This window comes from Sinohyriopsis cumingii, chromosome 6 (genome assembly GCF_028554795.1).
Source record: "Sinohyriopsis cumingii isolate HCF-2022 chromosome 6, ASM2855479v2, whole genome shotgun sequence".
Taxonomy (NCBI): Eukaryota; Metazoa; Mollusca; class Bivalvia; order Unionida; family Unionidae; genus Sinohyriopsis; species Sinohyriopsis cumingii.
Genome location: NC_142966.1, coordinates 135,263,003 through 135,290,455, shown reverse-complemented (window position 1 = coordinate 135,290,455; position 27,453 = coordinate 135,263,003). Strand labels below are relative to the sequence as shown.

Below are 27,453 nucleotides of genomic sequence, written 5' to 3'. Positions count from 1 at the left end.
GAATACGTGATAATCATTCCGTTTAACTTATGCATGCTGGTGATATTTATGTCACCAGTCTCGTCTACAAAAAAGTTGGTAGCGTATGAGTGTATCAGTTACGTTTTACGTAAAAAATCCATAATGTGTGACCTGTGCAAGCGAGTAGAAATTCTTTATTCGGTTGTGATCCATGTAGCTGAAGCACCATGTCCCATGAATGTTTCACAACCCGAGCTCTTTGATCCCCTTTAAAACTATCAACATCATTGTGTCACATAAATTACGTCCCTGTTTTTGTGACGTCTACAAGAAAATATTCGTGCGTTTTTTTTTCAGCATTACATCATGGTCGTACATGACAAGATTGTTTATATCTCCGTTGATATCGTCGATGTCGAAGGCGTCATTCATGTCAACAATATATCAACCAGTTTTGTGTCGCCGTTTGTCTCGCGAACATGTCTTTGCACACTAGGTTCATATCCTTGAGGATATCGTACCTGTGCTGGTCGTCAGTCAACGGTTCTGTCAGAGTGAGATTAAACAGCTTTATATATTTCCTGATGCAGTGGGTCCTATGATGGATTGAACTTGGGAATGCCTCTAGTGCTTTTTTTAATTCGGGTGTTTTACTCGCAAATAAATCAATTACGTTGAGAGATACGGTCGATATAGAAAAATCATGAGTTCATGTTGTGTACTATACAAAACATAAACGGAGAACACGGGTAAATTAATGTGGTCACGAGGACGACATTGCGAGCACGAGCGGGGATATGAGTTCATCATAGTAAATTTAACCGCCAAAAATTATACCACACAACGTGGTATGTTAGTTGGGTCGTGTTAGCGGATCCGATTGTTTAACTTGACGCGTGGGAAAGATGTCCACGGTGCATTCAACGGCAAACTCATCCTTGCGAAAATATTGATACGGATCCGTCAAATTCCGTGAAAGTTTCACCACCTGACGGACTAACCAGTCAAGATCAAAACGTCGATCAACAATATGTTTGATTTGGAATTATTGCCACAGCTTTTCCGTGAGGATGATCTTGTCGATTTGCGCAAGAAGATTATCTAATTGTAAACTAGATCTTAGCAAAGCCGGAACGATTCAAATGAGCTGAACTTTTATCGTTTGGAGCAAGTCTCTCTCTCTCTCTCTCTCTCTCTCTCTCTCTCTCTCTCTCTCTCTCTCTCTCTATATATATATATATATATATATATATATATATATATATATATATATATATATATATATATATATATATATAATATTTATTATTATTTTTATTATTACTATTATCATTATTATTATTGTTATTATCATTATTATTATTATTATTATTATTATTATTATTATTATTATACCCCATTTTTTTATATGGACGCGTATGACGCCCAGCAGTACGAAGCGTCTTGCAGTAAAGTCGATAAAGGTCGTGGTACGTCCATGGATACGAAACATCATGGGTGTGCAAGAAATGAAGGTGTGTTACTTGATTGGTTACATCATCGTACCGTCACCAGTCTAGAGGGCGTTTCCTCAGCTATGCCAAAATAACATTCGTTCGGAAACTACGCCATATACTCTTCAAGCTTTACCGAGTACGATGGCATAAAGATAACCCGGAAAGGTTGAGTACTTCCTCAATAAAGATAATAATACTGACTCAGTTGCAGCATTTCTTGGCTAAAACATATGTGTCTATCATGCAGGGACTGATAAGTGCATGCCTGTATGTATCCTTGGTGACATTCATGTATTACCTACGCAACTGATATATCTGGGTTTGTTTTTTTTTTAAATCACGATTGATCAGCACGCGCGTTCATTTTTGGAGGATTCGTACCAGAGTTTGAATAGACCGCCACAGGTTTTGCACCGTTCAATATTTATACTCACACCTACCACACCTTGTTACGAACACGATCATCATGTGTCCAACGAAATTCATTCACACCTTGCTGCCCGGATAGCGTTGTTTTCCAATTGAGAAATCACGCACATCAATTTGTTCTAAATATATGCAGTAATATTAAAACACTTTAATTAGTCAATGTTTGTTTGTTCGTGTGTAGTTCTACCGCCGAAGAAATCTTCGTTCGCTCTTGGGAATATTCTTGTGATCGCATTTGGGAACCTGCAGATCGCATTTGGGAACCCGCAGATTCTGCTGACACACACATGTTCGGAAATTGTTAGTTGGGCACAACATGCGCTGCAACCCTTGCTTCCGGTGGAACATTAGTGGAGCCAGCTGGGGTACTTGTGAGGACAACATACAACCGTTTAGAATAAGGGTATTTGTGTTTGTTGCACCTGTCTAACGAAATGTTCTTACATTGTTTGTGTGATTTATATCAAAAGTATATTTCATGCGTTCCTGAAATTGTTTTAGGGAAAATTAGTCCCTTGTGCCTCCGTTTGATTTTGTATATTTCCAAACGTTGCATTCTCACCTGAAGTATCAGGGAAACGGAAAAATGTACACCAGAAGCGAACGTTGTTATAAGCTGGCACACTATGCGCTTCCATAAGAGCTCGTAATGAAAGAGGTGAAGCATAAATACGAGTTGACTTTGGTGAACTTGCGTCTTTTATTGTCCATAGTCCCATTATACATTAGCGCATATATTGCTGCTGACCTGATCGTTGCTAAATTTATTACTTCCTGTTATGTAGGCATGTTCCTTTATGTCCGCTCTAAGTCATTCGTTCAACATCTGGTTTTCAAATATATCTGCATGTTTCGTAATATCCGTAACATTTTGTTCCAATGTGTCCGCATGTTTCATTATATTCATAACGTTGTTACAATAACTCCGTAGCTTGAAAAACAAATGTATCTGCCTTGAGAACAGCACACACACATGAAACTTATATGCATATAATATGCACATGCTTTGTTTTCAATTAAACATCATTAATTTATAACGATCATATAGCTATGACGCAAATGGTTTCTTTTCCGTTACATTTGCAAATTAATGAAAATTAAATTATTGGTGTTACGTTTGTTATGTACATTCAAAAAATTAAAATCACGTGACCGGTCAGTACTTTTCGTTACATGCAGCTTGATTTGAAGCACAAACATATATCTGTAATAGGTTAGAAAGAACAATCCTCTGTATTTCTATGTCCCTGGTGTATGGACTTGTGTTGGTAACATTACTGCACTACGATGCGTAGACTGAATCAAGGTCTTTGTTGTTATCGGTTGCATACATATCATGACTAGAGGGCATGATAAACCAATATCCCATATAACAATTCTAGGTCACATGTTGAGATAAAAGTTCAGTAGACAGATTAGTAAGGGCTATTATTAACACTTTCTTGTCTGAAATGTAAAATATCTCGTTCACAGAGTTTTGACCGAAATGCACATCTCGAGGATGAAACACAAAAATCTTTGCCGGCAATAACTGTTTTCTCATTGGTTATCCGATACCTTAAAGAGGACATGTTAAAAACATGTCGTGACAGACTTGCAAGTGGTCAAATAAGAGACGATGACATTACATGGGTCTTGACGGTTCCTGCTATTTGGAACGACTCCGCTAAACAGTTCATGCGCGAGGCCGCTGTTCAGGTAAATACGTACTGACTACCATCCATCCCATTTCTTTCTTCCTATTTATTTATTTCTCCAGAATAAATAAATTAAATAATTTTCATATATACAACTTCGTCACTATTAAGACTTTTATATTTGCTTGAAGCACCCATTGTCACCGTTTTTGATTATATTGACTTTAAAAAATAGTGAACAGGCAAGCAAGTCAGAGATACTTATTTTAATTTGATTTTTTCTTGTTTTTGTTGTTGTATGGTTTAACGCCATTTTTCAGCACACGATAGGCTATACATGGCGGCCAGTATTAATGGTGGAGGAAGAACCCGGAAAACACCGGAAAGAACCACCGACCCACGAGAAGCTACTGGCAAGCTTTCTCACATACCCACATTGGCTGAATCCGAGACTCGAACCCACGCAGACAGTGGTGAGATGGCAATGAACCGCAACGGAGAATGCTTTAAACCACTCGGCCACTCGGGGCCCCTATTTTAATTTGAAGCGAATATCGTAGATACTTTTTATTTTATAAAACGTATTAGTAGATGTATGAAGAGATATTACGACTTAAGGGAATTAAGATTACTCCTTAGGATTATCATGTGCGGGCCTCTCTGTCGTCTAAGGGAGATTTAAGATGGACAAAAAATGACGTCTTTATACGAATAATGGGAATCAAACATTAGAATTTATAATTGATGGGGAGAACGTGAAATCGTGTGTTTTAAAATGTTCATAGATTTAACATGATGGGCCAAGATGATGAATCACATGTCAAAAACGTTCTATAAAATATGTATTCAGACAATTTACAAATAAATCGTATTTCTTTATCAGGCAGGAATTGCGAATGTGAGCTTGAAGATAGCACTTGAGCCAGAAACAGCATCTATATTTTGCTGCCTTCTCCCAGTAGAAAAGATGGTTATGGGAGGGGTAATGGAGTCTTTTAAACCGGGCTCAAGATACCTGGTGTTGGATGCAGGAGGTTATTTCATTTCTTTACTTTATGATAAGGAAACGTTTCTTCATGCTATCGTGTCACGGTATTTTTTAAATGTTGCTTTAATACATAGAAATTGTTATTGGTGATTTTAAACAACATTTTATGAAGGTCAAAGTGATATGTATTATATTATGGGTATTGTAGTATCAACAAATATCTAAATAGAGACATGTCTGACACTTGTACCTATTTCTTACCTTGAACAAACGGAAACTATTTTAGTTGCAATTACTTTTGTCCTCAGGTGGAACGGTTGATATCACCATCCATGAGGTACTGCCAGGAGGAAAATTAAAAGAATTGCTCAAAGCCAGTGGGGGTGCCTGGGGAGGAACTCAAGTTGACGAATGCTACAAACAATTTATTATTAGCCTTGTTGGGACTCCTGTCTTCCAGCGCTTCCAGCGTGAGAGCAAAGAAGGTTATCTTGAAATGTTCAGGGATTTTGAATTAAAGAAAAGAGAAATAGCTCCGGACAAAGATGCAAAAGTATCTAACAGGCTTCCTTGGTCTTTGAAACAAATATTTGAAAAAGAGACCGGCGAAGATCTTGGAAATGCAATTAAACAATCCAAATATGGCAATAAAGTGTCACTTGTGGGTGATAAACTACGCGCAGATGCTTCTATAATGCAAGATCTTTTCTCTAATGCAATCCAAAGCACCGTATCCCACGTGAAGGAATTGATGCAAGGCACACGTGTCAAGGGAGTAGAAAATATTTTCATGGTAGGGGGTTTTGCTGAATCCAAGATACTCCAATATGCAATTAGATCAAACTTTCCCAGTGTCAAGGTCATCATACCACAGGAAGCCAGTTTGGTTGTGCTGAAGGGAGCTGTAGTCTTCGGTCACAACCCATCGTCTATTTTACAGCGTGTATGCAAATACACATATGGGGTTAGTAGCATGGTTCCATTCGACAATGAAAAGCATGACATCCGGAAGCGAAAAGTATACGAGGATGGGCCATATTGTAACGACATCTTTGATAAATATGTTGAAATAGGCCAAACTGTCGCACTAAATGAGACAACCAAGGAGAAATCATACCTACCGATGACAGAAGATCAAAGTAGCGTTGGATTTACAATATATGCCTCACCCCAGAAATCTCCTATGTACGTCACAGATGACGGATGTGTGAAGCTTGGGTACGTTAGCTGTCAAATTCTCGATAAAAGTGTGCCAAGTGAGCAGAGAAGTGTCCTTTTCTCCATGAGTTTTGGAGGCACTGAAATCGAAGTTACAGCAAAGAGAAAAGAACAGGAAAGTCTACAAAAGCCACCGTCAATTTTCTCGGTTAGATAATACGATAGTAAGTTTTTGTAATTTTAATAGGGAGTTACCTGAATGTCGAAGTAGAAAAGAATAATACACTTGAAAAAGACTTACTGATTAACAGTGCACTCCTAGGAGAAGCAATAACTATTGACATTATTTCGATAGTTAGATCGCTTTGTGGCTTTGTTTTATCACGCAGCTTATTATCGCCGAATAAATGTACAATTATATTTCGCTGTTTGGACGGAAATAATACAAACATAATGTGTCACAACGAACTGTCAGCGGTCATTTTTACGGCTTCTGGCTGGACCAATTGGTCATCGATATTAACAAAGGAAAATATTTGGTTTTATCGGCAAATAACCATAAAATAGCTATTTTAATGTTATATTGTGATTTAAACAAAAGTACAAGCTAAAAATCTAAACAAAAGAAGAGCAATATGTACAACCGCATCATGGGTCATTGTACAAATAGACACCAGACATAGAAGAAGATATATGTTGTTCATTTGTAGCTGTCTGTATTAATTTCCAGATAACATGGTTTCTGCTGTAGGAATACGGAATGACTGTTTTACATGAGACTCAGCTGCTTGGTCGTCATGCGAGTTTTCTGTTAGGTAAAAATTCTCATACTAGCGACCATGTTCCATACATTTTGGGGTGATGTTGTCTTCATACCACAGGAAGCCAGTTTGATCGTCATTAAGGTAGCCGTAGTCTTGGGTTACAAACCATCGTCTATTTTACAGCGTGTACACAAATACAGATATGGGGTTGATAAGAATGTTCCCGTCGACAATGAAAAGCATGACATGCAGAAGCGAAAATAATACAAAGACTGACCATATTGTTCTAACATCTTTGATAAGTATGTTGAAATAGGCAAGATCGTTGAGCTAAACGAGACATCCAAGGAAAAGTCGTATTCTCCGATGACAGCAAATCAAAGTAACATTGGATTTACAACATATGCCTCAACCCAGAAATCTTCAATGTGCGTCACAGATGAGCACTATTTTAGAGCCGTGAGTACGTTGGCTGTCAAATTCTCGACAAAAGTGTGCCAAGTGAGCAGAGAAATGCTTTCCCCAAGATTTTCGGTTTCACTGAAATCGAAGCTAGAGCAAAAAATAACAGAGCAGTAAAGTCTGCTAAAGCCACCGTCAATTTTCTCGGGTAGATAATACGATAGCAAGTGTTTTTAACTTTATTTTGGACTTACCTGAACGTCGAAGTGGAAGATAGTTATACACTTGAAAAGGACACATTGATTAGCAGTGTGTTCCAAGTCGAAGCCATGAGTATTGACTATTGACAGTTAGATGACCTTGTGGCTTTTTTTCATAAATCAGTATGTTATCGCCGACATAATATACAATTCTATCTCATTGTTTAGATAGACAAATACAAAACTATTCTGTCGCAATTTACTATTAACGGTCATTTTTATGACTCCGTGATAGCCCAATTGGTCATCGATATTAACGAAATGAAAATAGTCTGTTTATCACCAAATGACCATAACATAATTATTCTAATATTATTTTCGGTCAGATCTACAGACATGTCGGGAAACTGATATACTATAAAAAATTGGTTCAACATTTTAAATTCACTTTTTTCCCTAACATTTTATTCCTCTTGCAGAGAATCAGTAGTTACTCCTCGCTGTTTTACGGCATTTCTAAACAGGTCTGTATTGTCTCTTGATTGCCTTGGCTGTACGAACTGAATGCCGATTAGTAGATTCATTAATCACTGTATAGACTGAGTGTCTTTTTCTTTGACGTATATCTCAGAGGCACAACAAATGGTAACAAACAACCATATCTACGTTTGTAAACCACACCGCCAGCAACAAACAGGGTAGCGTAAGAAACAGATGCAATTCGGGGATTGGATCCTGATGTACTACCATATCGTGTGACAGTAATTATGTTTGCAAGCTGGTAACATCTGATTCTCACGGGTACATATGACATTAACTACTTTCCCTGAATGATGTACCAGTTCGTATGTCATATCCACTATGGCCGTTATATTGTCGTTCGATAATTGTCTGAAGGTAATTGCTTTAAATCTAAGGAATAAAAAGCTTTTATAATTATGTAAACAACAATTGTTATGTTACTACTGATGAAGTTTTAATTGTTTGTATGAAGGTAAATAATACGTCATTTGTTCGCTTTACTACTTATCTAACGTTTTAACACATCAGACATTAAAAAATATAAATGAACCTTGAAGTATTTGCCCTGTACATCTGCATGTAATGTATTTAAACTTAATTCAAAACAACAAATCGCAAATGCATTATGTCTCAATTTTCATCTAAACATCATTTGCAAGTGTATAATCTCCACACACCTTAAGTACCATATGATAAATCGCAATCTTTTACGTGAATGTAGCACGTACCTTTCAAGACAAGCAACATTGCGGCGAGAAACTATTATAAAATATTTTTTAAATTACGGAATCTCTAAAGCACAATATTTCAAATATATTAACATTATCCTTAGCGAACAGAAAAGGCCATAGTTATAACATGTTATATAGAAGTAAATATGTTTGCAAGACATTAATGGTACGCTGACGAAAAAGGAAAAAGAAAGTAAATAACTAAAAATCTTTTTACACGTGCAACATAAATGCAACATCATTCTAATCAAATATTCCATTTCAAAATGATAGGACAATTACACAAATGTAAATACTGCGAATAAAAGAAAAGATATTTCAAATTGAAATTGAGATGAAGGCGAGCAGTGGAGACACACCAACACCGACCCATATAACGTTTAATTGCAACCCAACACAACATCGGCTATTCAGTGCCAATTAAAAGTAAAGTTTTACAAGTGCAACAGACATGTTGAACACGAAGTATTCTTAATCACGCAATAGGACAGTGAATGTCAATATTTTGACCCACTTTCAGAAACATATTTCATGAAAGGGTAAATTACAAGCAGTGAAAGAAAAAAGTTAATTATATGCGTGAAACCTTATATTATCATAACTCTAAAATTTCAAAAGTTGCTCGTGTTTAATTTTTTGTATAGAAACAGCATTGTTGCTGTAGAACCTTCTTCATTTTAGTATGTAGTTCTCATATATATTTTTGATAATGTTTCGGTTTTTTTCCAAGTAACTTAAATACTTATTATCGTTCTCTCCTTCAGTATGATATTATACCTTTTATATGTTATTTTGCAAGGTTTCGAAATCGCTATCGTTTAGCTCCAAGTCTATTTTAAGCTTTCCATCTCCGGTTGTATCTAATTTCTCTGTTTAAACATGACATTGATTGCAGAATTGGTTAACTTTCTTCTCCATATTTAGCTGAAAAACACCTCAGTATTTTAAAACGTGTTTTCTAACTTATAATTAGTTGTTAGGCCCATAAACAGCTATATTAAATTGCACTAGACCCACCATTTCTTCGATATTTATAATTCAATGTCAAGTTTATTTCGTTTTGTCCTTTGCGATGCGATTGTTTTCTTTACTATAATCAAAACTGATCAAAAAGTATAACTGTGATGACACAATCTCCTGCAGTAACATATCAAAGAATTAGTAGGATATATTAATTCTCTAAGTGAAATAATACATGTAGATGCTAATCAGAGTCATGGATGGTATGCCACTGTCCATTCTATTCCCATTTTGCTGTAAATGAACAGAAATGAATCCCGTTTTATTGTATATCAATTTATGTAGCTTCCATAACATCATAAACATAATATGCACATTGAGTTCCAATCTATTACGAAATATTGTTACAACGTATCTGATGCATTGAATCAATTGGAAGAAATATATATTTTTAGTCCCACTCTGCAAGTCATGATACAAAAGAGCTACCACGAGCATGTGAGAAGGACACATTGAAATAACATTGCAACATTAACGTCGCTATCAATAAGCAAAGCCAGAAAAAGAACAGGCGACCAATCGATGCCTGAAAGCCCAAGTGTTTAGCATGACATAACTACATTTGCCTAGTTGATACGGACAAATAGTTTCATCATCCAAAGGAAGTAACATGAGTTTGCTTTTGCAACGGTCTCTCTCTCTCTCTCTCTCTCTCTCTCTCTCTCTATATATATATATATATATATATATATATATATATATATATATATATATATATATATCATGATTGATCATACCCGCTGTGACGTTGAATATCATAAACAATATTAGGGAAGTAATAACTCCTGGTTTTGAATACACATCATAGAAGAAAAACCGATACTACTTTAAGGTGGATATGTGGTGTAATAAAGACGTTGCAATAATTTTAAAATTAGACGCATATATAATGTGGACAAGCGATAATACGCAAGAGTTAGCAAGGGCATGCTGATAGAAAGAATCCAAATAACATTTTAACATAATTGTTGCCATCTATAGGTACGGCTGGAGAGGTATGAATAGATGGTACATGGTACAAATGCATAAACACTTCCCTTGCAGTACGTGGTATATATTTCTGTTCACGTCTAGCACCTCTCTTGCAAAGTCTATACATGTACCGTAGAAAAAGAAATTGAAATCGCTTTACAGCTCCGATAATTTGCAATAAGAATTTTGACATAAGAACAAATTATTACTTATCTGAAGTTCAAATGCATTGGCAAGTAAGGCAACTTTGTATATCAAGGATAATAATGCAATTTTTTAACCCCAAAAATAAGAACGAGGAATAAGGAAGGGATGAAATGATCAAAGCACATATCTTTTACTGATTCTTGTAAAAAAATATTTGCAACAACACTCAGTCTCGAATGACCCTTGAGGCAGTTAGCGCCTTTAACCACTTTATCTCGGTCAGAGAGACAGTAGCGTGATAAGGGGAAGTTTAGATTTAAGTTACCGGTTTTGGGTCAATGCCATGTAAACCACATGACTTTACCCTTTTGCCATTCGCAAGTATACCCCGTACAGGTTAATCGCCTATTTTGGTTCTTCTCAGTTGTTTCGTATTTGTTCGTGAAGTCATTGGAAATTTTCTATTTCAGTCAACGCCGTCTCGACCTCCGCCGTGGTAATGGTTTATCTTCGAATGCCCCGAGTACAGTTTATTAATTATGTAGGTACTGCGTCGTGTTGCTACGAGATTTCGATAAAGACCTGTATTCTTTGATATAGCAACAAAAAATTATTTTGCTAGCTCCACCTGCTTCACCAGTTGCTATCAATATAGATCCTATAACAGTTATGATCGGTATATCTTTGATAATCTCGGTAATCACAAGTCCATCAACCTCCAGTCCAACAGTTGTTGTTGCTGCGAGTCTACAGATTGCATCCCCGACAGCACACGCGCGTTTGTATATCGAAGGTAAGGCGACCATTTTGTTTATTTGATCTTGCAGCTGTTATTCATCTTCGATTATTTTTTTAAAAAAATTGGCGTCGATATCGTTCAGGGTCCATACCAGCTTTTCTATTAAATTGATTTGAATTAAATTGCTCGACACGTTGGTCTTTTTCAGCTCCAAACAGACAAGCGCACTTCCAACGAACTATTTTTCTTTATTGGTACAACTGCCAAGCGATTATAAAAAATATCTTCATGGGGAATAGTTTTGCCTCCAGGGATTGTTTGCATGCTTTTAGTTTTACATAGACTTACTTTAATTTCGACCCTGCTTGATGTCATCGACAATAATGCTCGTTTTTCTCCAAGAGTTGTCACACAGACAAGTGAGTCTGAGGTTTACTTTTGCCGGTCATGTTAATTTTGGTTGTTGTCAATGTTATAATTGACGGGAAATTTTATCTCGGTCGGTTTTCCGGGGAATTCCACTTCACCGTTGTTATAATAATTTCCGGATGAAATCAGATTCCATGGCGACGTAGCTTCTATTGAGCGGACGTTTTCTCTTGCAAACGATGGGTTCCAAGCTGACCTAGAGCTGGTTTTGGTACATAATGGTGGTTCCAAGATTGAGTTATATCTGACCGTTGCGTAGATTATATTTGAGCATATACGAGGGTCTGTTAAACCCGCTGTCACGAAGATAATAATCAACGAGCGGATCAAGATCACCACCTATGTTCACACTCCCTCCCAGTTTGGGCTCAGTCAATGTGGGTAGGTTAGACAGCATATAAGGATCTACCCATGGGCTGGTGGTTCTTACCGGGATTTCCCCGGGTTCATCCTACACCATCTATAATGGCCGCCATATATCGCCTATCATGCGGTGAAAACATCGTTAAACCCCATACAACAACCTAAGATGGCTAAGTACCCTAGGTAGATGGTAAGTCCTTAAAACTGAATTTCATATCCGATGACAAGTGATGCTGATGCTGCATATGAGTAAATCCCGTAACAGCTTTGCCGGGTTTGTTGGTACGTAATACTGGTAAGAGAAAACCAAGCTGTCGATGCTTATGTATTGCCCGTGACATCTAACCGCACCAACTTTCACTTCCTATAGACGTTTGGGTTTATTAAAGTTACTATCTATCCAAATTATTAGGTCAGTATTTTCTCTCTTTCTTTGGTCAATATCCCTTGAATTAGACTCCACAAGGTTACTACGCGCATTGGTATCATTGGGCGGTATTGACAGCTACATATAATATTTGTGACTGTACCTAACGTGCACTTTGATACAATTTAAACGTTAGACACCACCTGTAATGTAATTTACTTTATATGTCAGCGTACCTGTGCGATATATCCCCACAATGTTATTCGTGTAGAATGACAGGGGAAATAAAAACGAGACCTTGTAGTCTCTTTTTAAATTTGGCCGGGACAAGGGTCCGAAATCCTGAAAGTATCTTGTTACAGAAATTGAACGCATACTCACTTGCTAATTTTTTATATCTTCTTTAACTTCTCTGATCAAACTAAAGGTACACCAAAACTATTTTACTTATGGTAGGCACCAGGTTAGACATAATCTGTCCAAACATTAGCATAGGTTATGTGGCATCTTCTAGAAATATGTAACCTTGAATTAGATTAATGGCCCTTTTCCGAACCGGTCGAATTACATGTTTGCCCAGTCATTCTAGGCAAAATCCTGAACTAAAAATAATTTTATATTTGGACTTTTTTGCGGCTTTCAACTGAGTGCAAGTAAAATTTTTCACTAATTAGTAAATCTCCTGGAAACATCAGAGAAAAAATATGAATATGATTCTTATGGACTACAATCGGATGTAGCAAAAGCTAACTTGCTCATTTAGCGTAGTGATACCTATTAGCCCCATAGGCCGCTGGGCTGGACACTAATGTTATGTATTTATGTGGTTTAACACTGAAACTTCATCCGGTGATAACCTTGCAAATTTTAAAGTGAATGCTTTGCCAATGTGATGGTATGGCTTATCGGTCCATACGAATATACGACCTTTTGTGGCATTGTAGGTGAATGGGAACGAATGGGGCCAAAGCTGCAGTAAAAAATAACTAGTATTTTGGCATCGCTCGGTATTATCCTCAGTCAAGGTTTTGAATGATATAGTTATCGTTCTATTTATTTTCATGAAAGTGACTTTGGTGGAAAACAAAAAGCACGGCAAGACAAGGCATTGTATCTAAGTAAGAACCTAAAGTCACTGAATGGATTGAAGGATGTTAAAAAGCCATATGTTAATAACGGTAAACTAATTTTAAGTGATTCGTATACTTTTCAGATATACTACATATAACTGAGCTGTACTTTCATATTGACTTGACACCGTATGTATGTATGTATGTATGTATGTATGTATGTATGTATGTATGTAATCACGTTCCTAAAAAAGGGAACTTCGATACAGACAATTTAATAGAATATAGGCATGATCTCTCTGTCAAAACACCTAATAAATATCCATAATATCCAACGTCTTTGGGAAAGACAGTACAGTTATTTATTTCAAAGTAGGTTCAAGTGTATAAAGATCATACATACTATATGCTTTTGTGTTGAGAAATTAATAACATTTGCCGTTACTATTGCCTGATTTAGCAAAATAAACTTAATGTAGTTTCTTTTTTGCTTTGAGTGCTAAAATAATTTCACCAGATTTTCACTCAATTACGAATGAGTTCAATATATTACAGGCATTAACAAACTTGTGCTAACTACAGACGGACGATGGATACCCGATGGCAGCAACAGATCATCCAGTAAGCTCTTCGGGTCAATTACCAGTGATATTTGATTGGTTAACTAATTGATGTTAACCCTTGAGTGTGCGTATTGTTTGTAGTATTGGTGTCAGTAAACCATAAGCTTTTGCAATCCTGACTTTTCTCTTCTCAGACTGATTGTCTCAGTTTTTTATGTCTCCGTCGGGTGCCTCAGATCTTCCCATGCCATTTGATTATGTTATGATATGGTACTTCACACTTTAATTACATCATACTATTTAAGATAACTCACGCGAGTCGAATAACTTAAACTATTCGAAAGGCGCTCACAGGTAATGGCAATGATATTTTACAAACCGGGAAGTTCTCCGGAGACGACCATCCTGCTAGATGTAGAAGAACGGATTTTTATAAAAAGATCATTGTTCTAAGTCTCACTTGACAAACAATCAACGAAGCATATTCACGTATACTTTTCAATCTTATTCAGTCAATTTAGTATTTTAAGCATGGAATAAATCATTTGGTGTCTATAACAAGAAACTTGCTTACGTTGATGTAAGTGATGACGAATCACCTAGGCATTACGACATCATCTAAGTTATTATGACGAAATAACAGCTACGATCTTGATGGCGGTTCAAAAATGGTAATTATCGACATCCATGATTTTGTAACATGCGATGGAAAAAGCCTAAGACGTTGATTGGACTCATGCGGAATCAGAACTTCTCGGCCTTTTCCATGGCATGCTAGTAAGAGAATCATAGTATGTAAATAACGCTTCCGCTATACAGCTACTAAGCACTTCTGAAAAAGGGGAAGTTATACGACGAAACTGTGTGCATTTACAACAAAGATAGTAGAGAAAATGTTCGCAGACCTCTATACTATGTTCGTAACTGTGAGCGAAATTATTTTATACGTGATATTAAGGAAACAACACGCATCCTAAAATGTGTACATCTTATCGCAATAGCTCTATCCATGTGCTAGAGAAAGGAATTTGAACTAGTTCAAAGTTCAAAGTAGGCTAACATTAGCAGTTATGACATTAGGGAAAAGGAATATTGCCATAGTAGGCAATACTAATTTATGAAAGTGGAATAATTCAATTATAAAACTAAAATAAAACTTGGAACATTATCAGCGAGACTTTTTGCAATTTTCCTTTGAGGTCCAATAAGTGAAAACGATTAAGTTGAGCCTTCCGTCTTCTGAGAGATGTTCATCTGAAGTAAGGCAAATCTGTATAATATGTAACCCATAAATCATTCACCAATATAAACGGAATGAAACGTTATTTTAATTATATCTAAGATATACCAGGTAAACATAATTGGCAGAAGCTAAACATAAATCACACTATTAATCAACGTAACCATCAAAGAGGTTTCAACAGCTGTGTATCAAAAATGAAATAGATCAAGCAAGTTACAACGGCAGAAAATGAATATAGTTATGTTCGAATTTTATATGAATATCATTATGTTATCCTGTAAGTCAAAATCAGACGTTGAATTTCACATCATGAAAATTAGATTTTATTCTCCCATATTTGCCTGGCAATATAGAATACGAAATTCTCATTTTGTGTTAGAATAAGCAGATGCTCAAATAAATCTTTATATCAACGTGATTTAAATGCATCATCCGAAGATCCTAAACTGTAAATAATGGAATCTAGTTCAATATAATGAAACTATTATGTATTAAAACCCAAAAGTAACATATTGATTAAAAATGATGGGTATTGAACATAATGATGTTAGCATTTAGCTATAATAATAATAATAATAATAATAATAATAACATATTCAAAAAATGTGATATTGATCAGTACCTAGAAAGATTAATAATTTCATTCAAGATATACAATGTTCATAATATGCATATTTCACATTAATCTAAAGTTGTCATTTTTAAGATATATATTTGTACTCTTGATGGTGCCACAGTTTGAACAATGTACTAACAAACAATACTAACATAGCTACTCGGTCTTATATAGCTGTGTTCATGTTTAAAATTATTTATATCACACGCAGTACGTGAGAAGATGCTTCAAATTATATCCATATATCTTTGAAGATTTCATAAGTTATTGGTATTTTGTGAATACTTCTACATGTATGTGCTATTGAAATCTTTCAAACTTCATGGTGATCTGTTTACACACCGGATTAGAATATGTGCAAAACTGCAAACTATTGTCTATACCTGTCTTATGCAGTCCTGTCACGAAATTTACACGTATTTAGATGTGGTTTCTTGGTTGCTCTCCATCATGTCTGGAATGATCAAAGCATGCAGTATTTTTTTCACATTTGGCTTCTGTTCTTTAAACATGTTTCAAAGCACATTAAAATATATATTCCAAATATTTCTTTAAAATTTTTCTGCAAATGTCATGATAAATTTAGTTTTTGAAATATTTCTTTGAGTGCTATAGCATGAATGATGGACTGGATGGCTGCAACAGTTGGCAACATTTAACTTTCACGGGATTCAAAAACCTCCAACAGTTTGTCTATAGCAACTAACTCAAGCTTTTCAAATGCTGCTTGAATGATGGTTCTTTCAGAGACTGGTGTGAATTTAAGAAAAACTCTATCACGATTTATTGTATTCATAGCAAATATCACATCTTCAAAGGGAAGTTGTTCAAGTTGCATTTGAAAGTATTTCAGCGTTGATCAACCATCCATGTGATTCTACCAAATGGGGTCCATTCAGATTTACACATGTCATATCTGTAAATCGACATCAGCACACTGAAATATTATTTCACGGTATTCTTGAAGTGTCTACAACAGACCTGACTGCATTTAACAATCACTTTATTGTATCGTTGGTGACTATGTAGATATGCTTCCAAGTCTAAGCAGAGAATGCAGTTCCAAACCTGATGATGCAGCAAGTAGAGAGGTGTTGCACGTGATACTTTTGATGACAGTGGCCTATAAGTGGTGTTCATTATGATGCTACATCATCTAGTCCATGGGTAGATTTCTTAGACCAGGTGTGGGCATCCTATGAGATGCCAGAGTCTTTGGAAAGGCACATGATGCTACTTGCATATTTGTATTGCATGTACCATACTCTATGGAAAGGAACGCGATATGAGTAGCAGTTTTGTATTGCATGTACCAAAACTGATACTTAAATTAAATGGACGAACATAACTTGGGTTTCGCACTTGCGAGTTTACTCTAACGTACTCCTGAAACGCTATGAATATATGTCGTGGCGCCGACACTCCCTGATGTGATGCTGTTTGCCATATAAATAACCAAACAACGTTACTCTGGACACTGTCTGAGGTCATCGTCAACCATTATAACGTTGACTTGCCGCCGCTGTCCATGAAGGAGATCAGCCGTTGTTCTTCAACGAGTTATGGTGTCATTGTTTGCATCCACAACGAAAGTTTTGTCAGCATTACTTTACCAGGATCACCAACAGGGATCCAGATTGCATAGTGTTGTCGGTGGCTTTTATGACTAGCACAATTCTGTGTTTAGCACCTAAAATAACTTTTGTGACATTTCTGCAGATTACTGAGATATAAGACCGTGGAATTACACATGAAAAGTTTTTATTATTACCCTTTAACGTTGATCGACGAGATGATAATCTCAGATTAAACTCCTCATTCATCGATGCATATGCATCGCCAGCTCCGTTCATCGTTACGTTGCGGCTGTTGGAGTAATCAGTGGCATCCTTCGCAAAATCATTGGTGGACCAGCATGCCTTGAATAATAATCAGAAAATTTTCCCATATCTGGTAAAGTAGTGGCAACGTCGACAAGATGGATACATGATTAATTATGTTTTCTTCCTACAGTCACGTACGTGGCACTTGTAAACCACGCCATAACAATATTTTGAACAAAACCAAATCAAACATCACCTGCAAATGCTGTATCATTTGCTTTTAGAAGTCTTCCTTCGATCTCAGTGATTGCCCTGGCGGGTAGAAAATATCTGCTTGTATCCTGCACTTGTAGCTCGATTCGTCCACATGCATCAGGAGCACCTGCATCATAAGAATAGTACTGATAATCACGCACTGATTCATCTTCGTGGACTTGTCCGTCTGTCAGATGCTTTAATATTTTCATTTACATTCGTTGTTGTCTGAAACGACCGTCAAGCGAGACCACTTCGGGCTATTAGACATGCTATTGTATTATTTCTCTCTCTGGGTGACAACTTGTTGTTTTGTCGGTGATGGTACTCCATCAAATTGAACCAAGACAATACAAATCGTTTAGATAATAATGTTGCCGACGGTGCGTTTTTGTGCATGTTTATGTTTCTCTCTACAGTTTCAAATATAATGCAAAGAATAAACAATACAAACCTATCCCGTTATAAACCAATTTGCAGTTTTTCTATAACAATTGCTACAATATCAGTTTTGAAAAGCAAGACCTTTGATTTAAGAAAAGTGCGTAATAATGGAATACGAATATGTTTAATTAAATTTTAAATGTCTTATTATTTCCTTTTATTTCAGCTCTAATTGTATTAGTAATACCTTTTAATAATAGGATCATATTTCTTTACTTCAGTCTCAATGTATCTATATTCGTTGTAAACGTTTGTTCCACATTATTTAAAAATTTCCTGATTTGTATAATCCCTGCTTCATATTATCAATCTTCCTTTACATCTTTATTATTACGATCAATATTTTCTCAAACTGCTTCCCGATAATGCGTCGCCATCATTTCTATCATATGTGGATTTAATATAGTAACGCATTCCCGATAATCTCAAAGCCTGTACTTAGATTATTGTTGCTACATATTCTGCCAATCCCTATTTGTTGTTTTTATTGTAGTGGTTGTTGATGATGATGTAGCAGTGGCATGAATTAATATGAGACCTACGTATGCATAGTGATTCCCCTTTAATTCGCGCCACATTAGTGGAACCACATACAAAGGTTTGTTGGTTGACTAAACTCTTACATAGAAGCAGTCACTGGGAGCAATGTTTATCATATTCAAAAAGGGTGACAAGATGTGATGAGATATTGAGATATATAATTTTTGTAATTTTTTTTTTAATTATCATCAATACAATTTATTAAATATGATCAACTACTCCAGATATATTATCAAATTTTACGATCAAAATTATTTAAATGATCAGCGGTTTTCTAACACTGTATATATATATATATATATATATATATATATATATATATATATATATATATATATGTATATAATCTAAATATTTTGAAAAGACGACAAAGACGACGAAGAAAAAAGAATTAAAACGCCACGCACTAGGTACCAAATGAACGTAAAATAAAATATAAATGAAGAATGTAGCAGAATGAAATAGAGCTAACTTGGATCGTCTCATTTTGATTTGCATTCAAGAAAATATAGTATAAGAAAAACAGATGTGTGTATTTTGGTAATATTAGCGTTGAGTCCTGTTTATAACTTGTGTTGCAATCTAAATGAACAAATGTAATTTGAAAAGAGTAATAAAATTATTTTTGACGTTAAATTAAAATCTCGTATTCAAAAATTGCAGCATTTATATTAGCATTTCAAATAGACAACACATACAAACATTTAAACTCAGCAAATGTTCCACAGGTTTACGCTAAATTGCATATTAACAAACGATTTTACGTAATGTGATCGTGAATCGGACATATCTGTACTAAATATTTTACGGGCATATATGATAATCGAGTTACAAATCCAGATTTTTTCTATGATACAAGTGACACATCGTTACACAAATTGAAATCATACCAGCTTTACTAATTTCTAATAATTTAACATTATATTAAACGAATGAGCTCAAAAGTTACAAACATTTTATCCAAATAACAATACGGAGTTTAAATATACTTTCTGTAGCGCTTGTTCTTTGAGTAAACACGACTTCAAAGTTGAAAAAGAATCAAGTGTCCAAAGTTAATCTGTCCCCTCACCCATCAGCCATTCTTTAACTTTCATTGCAGAATGTTAAAGAAAGAGAACTCTTTGTATCTTAATAAAGTCAGTTAAGCAAGTTACAGGAAATAGGCGGTAATAAAGGCTGATACAGTTCGTAGAATAAAAAAGCGTCGGAATCAACTATTGTGTACGAGTTGAGTCAAGTTACTTTGCAGTATATGCAATTAATGATGGATAGCTGAGAGGGAATCACTGATCATTATCAATAAACCAGACAGCATATTACTTTGCAATGTAATCAACTTCACTGTTTATGTCTTCTCCAATTTAATTAACGTTCTCTTTACTTAATACATTGCCCACATTTTTATTGTACCTTTTACGTGCCACCTCTCAGAATTAAGATATTATTAGAGTATCGTCCAGACGTATTACCTTGGAAAAAGAAAGAATCATCGAACAATGATAAATTTCATATATTTAACATAAACTTAACATATTGGAGTACTAGGGCATTAATGTAACAACTGTTACTTTTAAAAATCAGTCTGCCTATTAAAATCGAAAGTAGTGAATGTTCGCCAAAACATACATACAATGATCTTTCATCTCATCGCCAACCATAATTAAGCCTGGCTTCTGGGTCTTTATTCCAGATTTTTCATTGGAAAGTCACTTTTCGTGTCGAAGTATTACACTGGTGAATTTTCTGCTATGGTTTTTCATCTAACGTGAGCACAAAAACATGCAAAATGGGTTCCTCTGTCACTCTGTCCGTCTTAATGTACTATCATTGCCTTCTTTATCTTAATATGTTAATTTGAATTATTTAGTACGAAAATGGACTATATTACAGTATAGCTAAAAAAGAATCATCTAGCACACACTTTTGTAATTAAATCTACATGTCAATCGAAATGTCAAGGATTTTATTTGCGCTATTGTCGTGCAAAGATCAAGTTCCCTCCTGTGCTCTTTACGAAAAATGGGTATAAATAAATACTAACTTGAACAATTACACAATAGGATTGAATGTTCTAAATCGTCCAGATCAGTCAAATGTTGGACTTGTCCGCACAAATAATTTGTTTTAAACTCTTTATTAATTAATAGCATTTCCATATTTTATAGTGATGTTAATCTGAGACTACTCTGAGTGACAAGTGATAATGATACACGCGTTTATTTTTCTTTTTGATTTTTACGGTGTGAGTTGGGGGATGTTGTCGAAATCTATTCGACCGAGCACACTTCGATGATATAATTCCCTGAATTACTTCATTATACGAAGAAAATGATTCAATAGGTTTACCAACCATCACATCCTAACTAATATCCACGTAAAATACTTTAAAATATGTGTTTTTGCAAAATAAAATTGGTATGAAAATTCGAATACCATTCTTAAAATTGTTTGAGTATCACTTCCATCTTGGCACACGACTCTTTTACCATAAATTATAAATTGCCTATGGTAAGAATGCGTTATTGAAATTTGTCATTTCATAATTTATCATCGTCATTTTATCAATTAACCCCCCTTTCATGAGCCTTCTGCAGCATACATATAGGTTTGTTTCCCGTAGGTCAGTGGTTCTTCTAGGAATCTTCCTCCACTAAATATACTGGCCACCATGGATAGCCGAGCTTGTGCTGAAACAATGGCGTTTAACCCCACAAAACCAGACCAGTTTACCTAGTTCCACTTCAACTCTCAGAATATAGAGAATGAAACATTAAAGTTTGTTTAAAATCCTACAGTATTGTGATTGGTATTTTTCCTTACTGAAGTTCAGAAAGTGACAGCAACCTTGTCCAATAAATCTGTGCATATACATGTATAAGAAATAACTTGTTTCTTTCATCTTACAGGTGCTGCCAAAACGTAACACATCACTATAAGTAATATTTTGTTTATAATCTGAACCCTTTTAGATCATTATTCGATAAAAATACATTGCGGAAAAATAAAACTGAATTAAATTTTACCTTAAAGTAACGAATGGTGTATGCTCATTTGCGCATTTATGCCTAAATGCCAAAAATAAGGAGAAATTCTTCAAACATTAATTGAAAATATGTGTCAGTTAAAACGCGGTTACAATTTAAAACCTACATGCTCTCTGTGTCTCTGCTTATTCAACTAGATGGCGTATACTAGCTTCTTATTTAATGTTGTTATCATGCAGGATGCTTGTTTGGCTGATGAAACAACTTCAGACTAATATTTAAGTTCGAGATTCAAATTTCCTACTTCCCTATGAATAATTCCTAATATGACATAAATCATAAGTTTCCAACATGTCATCCAACTAACCTAGATATGTCTTTTTCCATGTTGAACTATTACATAAGGCTATTTTTTGATACATTTGTTGTCTTATTTTTGTTTTGTTATTTGTTTGTATTTTGTACAAAGCGGATGAAAGATCGCGTTTGATACATATGAATAAGTCCAGACCGTCAGTTGTGAAGTCTAACGTATTCCACATCCCAAAATGTTATTTTCCCTCTATGGAACATCACATTGATTTCGTTGAACTGAATAGCTTCAGTGAAATTCAACATATGTGATTTGAAACTCTTTCAGTTAGATGAAACTCTTGTATTCCGAGAAAACATTATTACTATATTCAGGAAATCAAACGAATCATTGTTTTGAAATAAATACACACGTACTGGTTAACTTGAAGGATGATCGTGTGTGTAATGTCGGAGTATTTAACTTATATTACAACTGAAAATTGTACATGCCAAATGATTCAACCATTCCAAACTCACAATACATTTTATAGGTTGATATGCATTTCATTGCACTAGTTTCAATTGTTTCTTTGAGTAGAACACCATTAATGAGATCACATCTGTTTTCCTCACCTGAAATCATGTCGGCAGGTCCTAAATCACTGAATCAAGTTAATGTAAATCCCCATTGTTGAGCATTGAAGGACCTACGCATATATACAGAAGCTGCAAATATGATTATCAACCGTACTCAGACATACTACATTTTATTCCATTTGTATTTACATTTACTTCAACTGATGTCACTGCATCCTTCATGATAGTTTGCAAAGTCTATCCCGAATGACTTAGATAGAAATCATCTGAGCAATCCAAAGGTTTGACCATACAAAAACCTCCAGCTGAAAGTCTGTATCATTTGCCGCAGGTAACCGGTTCCTTACAATCAATTGTTTACATTCTCTGCGTTGCTTTTCCAGCAACAACACCAGCGTACCTTCAAGTTCATGTTAATATGTTCCACTTTATACTGAAAATATTCTGCAAGAAATCACTTGAACGCAATTGGTTGAGACCATCGTATTCAGTGATTTTTATTTGAAGAAAGCATGCGTTAAGGAGAAAGTGGACCTTGTTGGGGTCAAGGGAGGTAACAAATGTGAGCACTGTTGACGTTGTTGTTGTTGTTGTTGTTGTGATTTGGATTTTTAACGTAGCTTTAACAATTTTTCTGTTATGTCGCTACGATGTCTGCAATGTCGCAGTTTATAGTGATATCACTGGGGCATCATGCCGCAGACATGTAGCATGATGTCCCACCCAGTCACATTATCCTGACACCGGGCCGACCAGTCCTAACACTAACCTCTTAATGCTGAGCGCCAAGCGAGGCAGCTGTTAGTACCGTTTTTGTAAGTCTTTGGTATGACTCGGCCGGGGATCGAACCCACGACCTCCCGCATCCGAGGAGGACGCTCTAACCACTAGGCCACCGGAACGGTGCGCTGTTGACAAAGAAAGCATTATTTTGAACAGCAAATAAAACTACGTTCACCCGATCACCTTTTGTCCTACAGTTCATCCGTTTCAAGAGTGTTTGATGCATAAAAGCCTGCAACACAGAAGGAATCAGGACCAGGATAATACTGTCCATTCTCAGTTAGAACAGCCTGAAATACCCATTTTCAAACGTTTCCATAAATAAGGAATCTTAGTCCAACCTAGAATTACCGGTGAGAAGAAAAACAGACTATTTTATTTTTCTTCTCTCCGATTTATATTTTCTCAGATCATAGCAAGGACGTAACAAATAAATAAAAAAAAATAATATTTGCGTAGAGTTTCATTCTACAAGCCAAATATTAAGTTAGTTGTTTTTGACAGTAGACCCAATGACTTTGCAAACTGAGAAATTGTTAATGATAGGTTGGAATTAGCTAACATTTGCTTTCATTAAAGATGAAATCTAATTCACTCAACACAGAGTCGCCAGCGTGTTTCATGGTTCTTGTTGAAATACATTGTTACATATTTGTAAGTCTCCAGTAACTTTAGTTGCTTGTAATATTACATATATCATTGAGATTTTATTATCACTAATAACTGAATACCTTTCATCAAATGCACTCTGTGGTATATCAAAGTTATGGGATAAATAATTACTTCTCCCACCACCTACCACCCCACACCACCCACTACATATATAAGTGGGAATTGACTTTGATAGCACATGTGTGGTATAACATCGAATAAGAAACAGATTACACAATCTTATGTTTTGTTTAACTTGGACAAAAGTAATATTTGCATTATGAATGTGATAAGATAATTTTAATTTCAAAAGGATTTATATAGTTTGCGATATGTTGCAATTATTACGCAATATATTTTTATCCACGTCACCCATCAATAGGAATAACACCAAAAAAGACTAAATCGCGTTAAAAAATTAACAGCAGGGCTAGGTTGTGGAGGCGGAGGGGTGCTAAACAGAACGTAAATATTATTTTGTGTATCTTTTTTAAGGCAAAAACCTTCGATTTCCATGGATTTGGATTAGCATAATTTGTTAATCTGATCGACGGCTGAATGAATACATCAATTTAGAATGTTCCAACATGTTACCATAGCTTAGGGCAGCGACTTTTACAAATTCAGGTCGTAAATAAATTGCTTCAAATTGTGTATTTTGTCAAATTAATGAATGTTTTCATGCACAATACAAGAGATTTTTCAGTCCTTAATGCACCTATTGTGGATTGATATTCAATATTGTTGTGGTAGGGTAGTATAGCAACATGTAAGAACTCTAAAAAGCTTCAGAGCGTAACATCATTAAACAACAGATTGTAATGATTGTGAGCTTACTTGTAAGGATGCTTGCTGCGTTTAGATGTGAATTACGCCTGCTGAAATGCTTGCAATTCATTTCGGTTAGAGGAGTTGGACCCTGAGTTCGATTATCACCTAATTTCAGTTTCCAATCGACAGTAATCAAGCCCTGATTTCTCCATCGCTTTTGGATATGATTATGCGTGTGATGACAGTTACATATATTCTGGAGGTTTGGATACAAATATGCATTATTTTTCGTTGAGTGTAACAGTTATATCCTGATGCATAGGAAACAAAGAATATCGAATAACGACAGGTAATGCAAGTTAAGTCACGTGATTCATGTGGCAAACTAAGTACGCAAAAAATTTACTTTTTGACGCCTGCTTTCTCTTGTTTAGAGTTAATTTTTACGCATTCTTCACTGCCCTTTTTTATTGACGACATAAATGTATACCAGAGGGTCAACAGTCTTGATATAATGTAAGATATATTCCAATGGGGAGATGATGATTTCTTAACAATATAAACATTAATAACATAAATAAGGACACAAATCCATATTGTGTGAGGGTAAATCTTTTGAGGATCATACAATATTTCCGGAGCCTTGGATACAATCAATAATCGTAGCAACGTGTATTTGTTTGAAAGTTTGGGTGGCATAAAAGTGTGATCAAAGCTGGTTATGTTATAATATGCAATACAAGTGAATAAAAATGAACAGCTTCGAATAACTCTCAATCGGAATATAACTTGACACAATAATTTCAACCAAGTTTCCTCAACTCTTTATACAAGATTTTTTAATGGGTCAAATTTTTACGTTTTGGATCCTATTTCTTGGTATAACTTTAAACAGCTGCCAAATTTTAGTTCCGAACTCTTCTATAGTTTGTTTGATACATTTATACATACATGTGCAGGGTAATGTTTTAATTCCATGACGAAGAAGAGACACGGTCGTGCTGTTCTTATATAACTATAGTGTCTTAAATGCATCCTAAGTGGTAATTGTCTCTTTAAAATGAGTGCCGCCGATACCTAAAGTGGTTCGCATACTAAAGTCAGACGTGATGTCTACTACCGTTATTTTAGAAACACAAATGATCATGGAGATAAAAACCTGTATTTGTAGATCTACTGGCAAGGCGTGTATTATACAATCATACTGAAAAATTATTTATGGAAAAACATATGTATTGTTCGATCAAAAGAGAAAATCATTACTTAGCAAAAGCAATTACACACACAATGCACACAATAAGCAATACAGGAAGAACAAATATATCCTATTACAAAAGTACTGCACATAATCATTTCTATATCGTGAAGAACAACATTTTCGGGGTTTATTTCTTCATTAATCAGTCTTTTACAAAGTGGTGGGATGGAGTTGTTAGGAGCAATGTATCTTTCTTGCTATGTATAAGTCACTCACATATATGTACAGTCCAATGAAGAGAAAAGTAAGATAACTTGGGACAGAAATCTGGCTCAGTTCATATATGGTTGTGAATAATAGAAAAAATAAAAAACAACAGACCATATCTCTCTCTCTCTCAATATATATATATATATATATATATATATATATATATATATATATATATATATATATATATATATATATATATATATATATCTGTTGTATGACAAATGTGAATACATTTACATTTTAGATCATATATTCAACTTGTATATATGTTAGTTTGTTTTTATCCAAAAAAATCCATCTGCCAGTTCGTTCTTCTCTCGCGTTAACTACAATTTCAGTTCCAAGGAATGACATGGAAATAAGGATGCTTCTTTGATCTTTTAGAACACTCTTGTCTGGAATATCGACCGTCACCTTTCCAAGCTTCACACACCCTTTTTCTGCCACGTAGATAGGCGACGTTGTAGTTGATGTAGATATATCGAGATCTACAGATGTTTGATTTTCCCTAACTGTGGTGTATGATTGTTCTTATGTCGTCTCATCTAATGAAATAGTCTGGCCATCTTCGACATACTTTGACAAAAGATCTGTACAGTACGGTCGATCATGATATTCAGTCTGCTTCCTTACTGTATCATCAAATATGTGAGACGTTCCAACACCGATGGTGTGTTTGCTGACACGCCGTGCAATTGAAAGAGGGCTGTGACCGAAAACAACAGCTCCCTTAATGACTAGCGGGCCTGCTTCGTGTGGTACGATTTCTTAACTTCCGGGAAGTTAGACTTAATGGCGCCTTGAAGCATCTTTGGCTCTGAAAAAGCACAGACCATTATAATACTTGAGATTCCCCGAATTCTTCTGTCTTACATCATCTCTTTCACAGGGAAGACTGTTTTGAATGGCGTCGGAGAAGAGATTTTACATCACCGAAGCATCTACACGAAGTTTTTCACCTGCCAGAACGATCTTCTCGGCGTATCTAGTTTGCTTGATCGCATTTTCTTCGGTTTCCTT

At 35.4% G+C, this 27,453-nt stretch overlaps 1 protein-coding gene across 1 annotated transcript in view; it reads left to right on the top strand.

Moving 5' to 3' along the window:
• LOC149798050 (heat shock 70 kDa protein 12A-like) overlaps nucleotides 1-7,471 on the top strand; it is a 49,937-nt gene extending 42,466 nt beyond the window's left edge. Inside the window, exons 4-6 of the mRNA XM_089963139.1 lie at nucleotides 3,360-3,584; nucleotides 4,407-4,557; nucleotides 4,820-7,471. Of these exons, the coding sequence (XP_089819265.1) occupies nucleotides 3,360-3,584; nucleotides 4,407-4,557; nucleotides 4,820-5,886 (1,443 nt within the window). The 3' untranslated portion in view covers nucleotides 5,887-7,471. The remainder of the gene's footprint in view (nucleotides 1-3,359; nucleotides 3,585-4,406; nucleotides 4,558-4,819) is intronic.
• Nucleotides 7,472-27,453: the final 19,982 nt, after the last annotated feature.